Raw genomic sequence first — 7,745 nt, 5'->3', positions numbered from 1 at the left:
TAAATACTAAATTGATTAAGTAACGAAAAATCACTTTTTAAAATTAAACTTATTTATTCATAAGTGCATTATGGCATAAAAAAAAAGATTATTATCCTCACGCATATGTGAATTATAAAGATAATAACAAAGTTCTAATTTGAATAGGTAAAGAATCTAAAATAAAAAATAACTTTACATATGAATAAAGAAGTAATATGATTTGTTATTTTAAATTTAAAAAAAATAACAAATTAAGTATCGATAGAAAAATCTCAAAATAATTATAGCAAAACAATCAAGTGTTACAATATCTTAATTTACAACCAATCAATAATCATTTTTTTAAAATAAACATAAATATATCTACACGGTTCCACCTTATAAATATTGTCATTTGGTTGTATTTAAAAAAAAAGTGTAAAAGTAGTTTACAAAGAAAAAAAATGCTAGTAGAAGCAAACTTTCAGTTGAAATATTAAATTTAGTTATTCATTTAAAAAATTTAGATTACACTTTTATAATTTTTAACTATTATTTATACAGGAAAAAAAGACATATTAAAAAATAAAACTTTAATTGTAATTATAATTTGATTCTTGATCTTGAATTTTTTACTACAATTCTCTCTCTTCCTCTTGCTACATTTTTATTTTTAAATAGTAGTGCCATAATCCTATCATAAAAATCAACTGCATATAAGATTTTTAAAAATATAATAATAATATTTTAGAATAAATAAATAAATTAAATTCGAGTAAAACCAAATTAAGATTGAAAATTAAGATTTAAAACAAAATTTAAAAATGATAATTTATTTGTTGTCAAATAGTAGAACAAAAAATCATGTAAAATAAAATGTGACCTAATAAAATAAAAAATGTTATGAATAAAAAGATAGTTCATTAAAATAAAAGTACTATAGTATAATTAGTACTAAATATTAACCAATTAATATTGTATGAGACAATTTAATTTATTTTTAAATACATGATATATGAAAACTAACGGTAAATCTAATATATTTATCTAAAAAAATTGTCAAACAAATGATTAATGGTATATATCAATTAAATAATATTATAAATAAGAAATTTAATTTATCATTTCATAATATCATTTTTTAAAAGATACATGTATGCATATAATGTATTTTTTATTTGTGTTCGTTAAAAGTTAATACTGAATTACAAGTTAGAACACGATATCATAAGTACGTAATGAGTACTAAACCATATAAACTAAGTCTAATTGTTTTCTCCTATCTTTATCTCTTCTAGATCTCACAAATGATAAAACAATTTACTTTTAGTAAAAAATTCACTAAAAAAATACCTTTTTCTCCTTAGAAAATTGTTTCATTTTTTATTATCTATGTAAATTGTATAATTGCAAAAAATGTATACTCCATTTTTTCTCAATTTTTTTTAACCGTAACTTAATCTAATATAAATAAACATCTTTCATACTACCTGATATCACCTACAAATTGTTAAAAAGATTATAATTATTTGTCTGATAGTTATCATAAAATATAGTTTTTATTGATAATTTATAATGGAATTTTGGTATGCTTAATTATGAGTTGTTTTTTCTTCTTACAATTTTTTGGAGACAAAAAAAAATAAAAATATTTCAATACATAATTGATTTAATGAATGAGAAAAAGTTACATAGAGATAAAAAAAATTAACAAAAGTATATGAAAACCTGAAAGAAAAGAATTAAATAAGGAAGAAGACGATGTGGATGAAAAATACAAAATTGTTCTAATAAGTGAATATAAGGTGAGAGAAATTAGTGGGAGTTTTTTTAATCTTAATCACCGATGTTAATTGAAGAAGTTAATTAAAAAGGATAATATTGAAAAGAAATTTTGAACACCAAATCTACGTATTGTAAGAACCGACGTAACCGTTTTAATAAAATAATAATTTAATTGTCCAAAATATGTTCAAAAATATAGAAATGATATTTTGAAAATAAAAAAGTTTAAATTTGAATTCAATGAATTTTTCTGAGTTGAAAAAAAGTATTTTTTGTGAAAGATTTTTGTAAAAATGTTTGCCGGTGCTTAAATCGGCAGTACCTGCTCTAGTCTGTCCGGTACCGTATTTTGAAAAAAATAAGATTTTAAAAATTTAATTTATTATTTTGAAAGGACAAAAATAATTTAAAATATAAAATCGGGTATTAATCTTAAAGGTTTTGACCCAAAGTGAGTCAAACGAACCAAAAATACTAACAGACAGGGACAGATACATGAGAGGCAAGTAGAGGCCTGGACCCAACTTTTTACAAAAAAAAAACTTAGCAGTGAAATTTAAGAAGCCCAACCCAATAAAATATAATGATTTTTAAAATTTTTTAAAATCTCTAAATTGGCTAAACAGAAACACTAGATTATCTTTCTTCCTTATTCCTTTTAACGTTTAGTATTCTTTTAAAACTGAAGACATAGCCCATAGTCATGCGCCTATGCCGCCCCTTCCTCTACTCCATTGAGTCACTGACCATTATCTAATAACGGTACAACTACAAGGTACATTTTATTATATATTTTAAATTTTAAATTTTTTATTATATATCTTAAATAATTACTATACACTCTACTGTTCTTGTTGATATATCTCTGTGTGTCTGTGTATAGTCTAAATACATATGTTTGTTTAAAGCTTGTCAGTTGTCACTATTTAATTTAATTTTCATTTAGATTTAGATTCATATTGTACAGAGGATGGAAAATTAACAAAGATCTTTTAATTTTCAATAATTATTAAACCATTTTTAATAGTCTAATGTTATTTTTAAATAACTTTAACAATGAAATTATTACTTTTATAAACGTACGCCAAGTATTAGTAGTTTTTGAGCAAATGTCACTGTGAGCAAATGCCACTTTGAGTTTTATTCCATTGATACTGTGCGTCTAGTAATTTTTTTATTTTTTATTTTTAGTAAAATTGATAGTGACTTAGTGAAAAAATATTATTAATTTGTTATTGATTTTAATTAATAAAAAATATTTAAACTTTATTTATTCATGTGATTATATAATTATTTGAATTTTTTTTAGGTAAAAAGAAATTAGAATATTTTATGATGAGAAAGCAAAGTAAAATTGATGCAATTTTTAAGAGAAGAGCTACTGATAATGTTGGAGTTCAAACAAGTCAACCCTCTAATCTTATTTCACAAGAAGTTCAAGTAAGTGAACTCTCTAATCTTACTCAAAATACCCATCAACATGAAGTCAAAGTTCCAAGATTAGAAAGAGATGTTGATATCTCTTTATTAGAAAGGGATCCAGGAAAGTGACGTCCAATTTGGCAGTTTAATGTCAATGAACGTGATAAGATTCGTAGAGCATACATAATAGCTGGGCCATACCAACCAAGAAATATTAGCTATCCAGCTTCTAGTAATAACAATCATCGGTGATATTTTCAATCTTTTTGGTTTAAGAAATTTTCAAGTTAGTTAGAATATTCACCAGAAAAAGATGCTGCTTATTGTTTACCTTGCTACTTGTTTAGTAAACATTATGGTGCTCCATAATGATGGAAAAAATGTATTTTCAGAGTTAGGATTTAGTAATTGGAAGAAAGTAAACAATGGAGTGAATTGTGCATTTGTATGTCACGAGGGTTCTATTCCTAATTCTCCCCATAATTTATGTGTGAAATCTTGTGTTGATTTAATGGCTCATTCTAAGCATATAGACAAAGTTCTTGATAGGCATAGTGATGAAACTGTTGTAAATAACCGCTTGAGGTTAAAGACATATATTGATTCTATTCGATGGCTTGCATTTCAAGCATGTGCATTTAGAGGCGACGATGAAAGTTCTGAATTTTTGAATAGGAGAAATTTTATTGAGTTAATTAAGCTTTTAGCTTCATGTAATTAGAATGTTAATAATGTTGTCCTTGAAAATGCTCCTAGAAATGTTCAATATATATCTCCCGGTGTTCAAAAAGATATATTGCATATCTTTGCTAGAAAAGTGCATGCAACAATTCGAGAAGAAATTGGTGATTCTAAATTTTATATAATTATTGATGAAGCAAGAGAAGTGAGAACAAATGTCTGTGGTTTTGAGATTTGTAGACAAGCACGGTTGTGTTCAAGAAAGATTTTTTGATCTTATACATATTTCTGATACGTGTTCTTTGACATTGAAAACAGAAATTTCATGAGTTCTTTCTCGTTATAATCTTGATGTTCAAAATCTTAGGGGACAAGGGTATGATGGAGCTAGTAATATGCGTGGTGAATGGAATGGATTGCAAGCTCTATTTTTGAAAGGTTACCCTTTTGCTTATTACATTCATTGTCTTGCTCATCGATTACAATTAGCACTTGTTTCTGTAGCCAAAGAAGTTTGTTATGTTCATCAATTCTTTTCAAAACTTACCTTAATTGTGAATGTTGTGACTGTTTCTCCTAAACGTCATGATCAGTTAAGGGTTGCTCAAACAAATAATGTTGCAAACTTAATTGCCAATGATCAAATTGTGACAGGTAGTGGACTTAATCAAATTGGTACTTTGCAAAGAGCTGGAGATACTAGATGGGGGTCTCATTTGAATTCGGCATGTAGCTTGCTATGCATGTTTGATGCTACTTGTGAAGTTCTTGAAAAAAGCATTGAAGAAGGTAATTACTCCACTCGTGGTGATGCTAGTGCTGCTTATGATGCTATCACATCCTTTGAATTTGTCTTTGTCTTACATTTGATGAGAAATATTTTGGAAGTTAGTCATGATCTTTGTCAAGCTTTACAACAAAAAAATCAAGACATATTGAATGCTTTAACTCTGGTTTCTACTACCAAGACTTTAATCCAACGAATGAGAGAATCAAGTTGGGAGGCTTTCATAAAAGAAGTTGTATTATTTTGTGAGAAACATGAAGTTGAAGTTCCTTATATGAATGCATTGCATATTGCTAGAAGAGGCCGAACTCGGAAAATTGTTGACCAAATTTCAGTGGAGCATCATTACCATGTTAATTTATTTCTAGCTATAATTGATACACAGTTGCAAGAGCTTAATGGAAGATTCAATGATAATATAGTCGAATTGCTTACTTTAAGTTCAACTTTAGATCTCAGAGAAAATTATAAGCTCTTCAGTGTCAACAAAAGTATGTGAATAAGTAGAACGGTTTTATCCAAGTGACTTCAGTGACCAAGAGAAATTTCACATTAGAATGCAAGCTCAACATTATGAACTTGATGTTCCTAATTACGTTGAGTTAACTAACTTGTGAACAATTTCGAAGTTATGTCAAGGATTAATGAAGACAGGAAAGTCTTTAACATATCCTTTGATTGATCGTTTGATTCGCTTGGTATTAACTCTCCCTATTTCAACTGCTAAAACTGAGAGATCTTTTTCAGCTATGAATATTGTAAAGAATAGACTTAGAAACAAAAGGAAAGATGAATTTCTTGCTAATTGTCTTTTGATTTATATTGAGAAGAAGACTGCTGAAAGATTTGACACCGATTCTATTATCGATGAATTTTATGATATGAAGAATCGACGTGTACCACTTTGTTAGTAAAAAGTACAAATATTTTTTTGTATTTTAAATATATATTCTCTATTGGTATATTTTGTAATGCATCTTACTTTATACATATTTTTTTAATATTATATATCTTATTGCCCCCCTCCCTCCACGATAACATTTTTGGATCCGTCCCTGCTAACGGGTGGGACCGAACTCGAATTGGACCCAAGACCTAATATATATAAACCCATTAATGAGCCAAATCAACTCATTCCACCCCAAAATAAGAGAAAGGGGCGTTGCTGCCGGGTGAGAGAAGGGAGGAAAAAGGGTACTATTCACACTCTCATTCTTTCACTTGTAACTTGAGTTACGGAGCTCCGATTGACAAGCCGTTTGTGGTCACGCGTTGCTCTTGCTGAGCCCGTAATTTCTAATTAAGTTTTTTGGTAAGGAATCAAAACTCAAGCTCCAGTTTCCTGCCCTAGGTTTTGTGCGTGTTTTGTTAAAGTTTTTGAATAGATTTTGTGATTTTGTTTGTTTAGGGGTGATCTAGCATTGGTATATTATTGGGTTTTGTCCATAATCTCGTAGGATAAGGTAAAGTCTCACTAAACCCTTGTGTTTAGTTATTTTTGTGAACATTGAGTTTCAATTTTGTTTTATATATATGATCTTAGTTTGAGTTTTGGTGCTTGTTGGAGTTGCCTTGACTTTTTGGAAGCTTGTGGGATTTAAGTTTTGGTGTATTGTACATATTGGAGATCGGTCAAGGTATAGTTTTGGTTTTCTTAATGTAATATGTAATGTTTCTAGACACTTATGCTAGTAGTCCTTAGGATAGAATTTAATTGATGTTAATTGTTGGTTATTATTGATTATTGTGGTTGATGATGATTATTGAGAATTATTATTGTTAATAAGGAGTGTTGATATTGTTGATAAATGATGTGGATTAGAAATTTTTATAATGATGAATTGATGCTTGGATTGATAAGTGTTGAAGGATTTGATAAATTGGGGTATTAAGGTTTGGATGTTGTATAGTTGAATAATGATGGAATTTAGGAGCTTTGACATGATCTAGGTTGAATTTAGAAGTTGATGAATAATGATTTTGATGGTGTGGAATAGTAAAATTGGGATGTTATTCATGGTTGAGTTTGAGGAATGAGTTCTGTAGACTTTTGTGTTGTTTTGGTAGTGTTTGGATTGTGAGTAGTTTGGTTTTGAATCGAGAGATTTGGTAAAAGTGTTTTTGATAAAAATGGGATTTACGACAACTTTGGCGGATTATATATTGAGCTACATTTGTTGGAATTTATTAACTTTTGTATCAAATTAAAGATAATTCAAGGAGCTTTAAAATGGTATAGATTTCATGGAAATCAAAATTTTGTAGAAAAAGATATGATCGTTGGTGTCAGAAATCTAATTTTTGTGATGTTGCAAAAATTGTGAGATTTGGGTTGTGTGCTCATGCACACTGCCGTGTGTGTGCTCTGAACAGGGGCCATGTTTTTAATTTTGCATACGCACACCCTGTAATTTTTAGAAAACGTGGGTAGTCACACTTTGTTGTGCACGCACACACAGGGATATGCGTACTGTTTAGTGCGTTCGTACACTCTAGTGCAAACACACATTCTGTGAAATTTGCAAGTTGTGCACGTATCTATGTGTGCATAACATCGTGCGCAAGCACACGCTGGGAAGTGCATTCTGTTAAGGGCGTTTGCACGTATCTATGTGTGCATTTAAAATGAAAACTATTATTTTCTGTGCGTACGCACACCTCTATGCATAGGCACACTTTGTGAAAATTCTTCTGGGAGTGCGTACGCACAACCCTATCGTACGCAGACTACCTTGTTTTTCAAAGAAAACATTGTTTTTAATTATTTTACCTTCCTGGAAAGCTTGTAAACTTCTGTAATACTTGTTTAAAACCTTTTTGCCTGTTTTAGGGTCTTGAATCAAGAGAAAAAATAATAAATGAATAAAAGAAGTATTTTAGTTACGAGTTTAGAGCTGGTGACATAGGTTCTAGAAGGATTCTGTAATTTCTAGCTTGAATTGGTGAATGTTGAGTTGTGAATGCTTATAATGGATTTGAGAAATTGGAAACCGATTATGGTTTTGATGAGTTAAGAATTTGGAAAGGAATGATGAAATTATTGGATTATAAGGGAATGTGCAGGGCCTATATCCCTGGCGTGGCAGTTTTTCTGCTACAAGAGTGTGCA

General features: G+C 29.1%; 1 protein-coding gene across 1 annotated transcript; it reads left to right on the top strand.

Annotated features, from left to right (window-relative positions):
* The first annotated feature begins 3,523 nt into the window (after positions 1-3,523).
* Positions 3,524-5,135, top strand: LOC107458503 (uncharacterized). The gene is made up of 2 exons (XM_016076714.1): positions 3,524-3,753; positions 4,217-5,135. The coding sequence occupies exons 1-2, from the start codon at positions 3,524-3,526 to the stop codon at positions 5,133-5,135; spliced, it is 1,149 nt and encodes a 382-aa protein (XP_015932200.1).
* The last annotated feature ends 2,610 nt before the right edge of the window (positions 5,136-7,745 follow it).

The sequence above is a fragment of the Arachis duranensis genome, chromosome 7 (genome assembly GCF_000817695.3).
Source record: "Arachis duranensis cultivar V14167 chromosome 7, aradu.V14167.gnm2.J7QH, whole genome shotgun sequence".
NCBI classification, from domain to species: domain Eukaryota; kingdom Viridiplantae; phylum Streptophyta; class Magnoliopsida; order Fabales; family Fabaceae; genus Arachis; species Arachis duranensis.
Note: the sequence above shows the minus strand (reverse complement) of the source record. Positions and strands in the feature narration are given on the sequence as shown.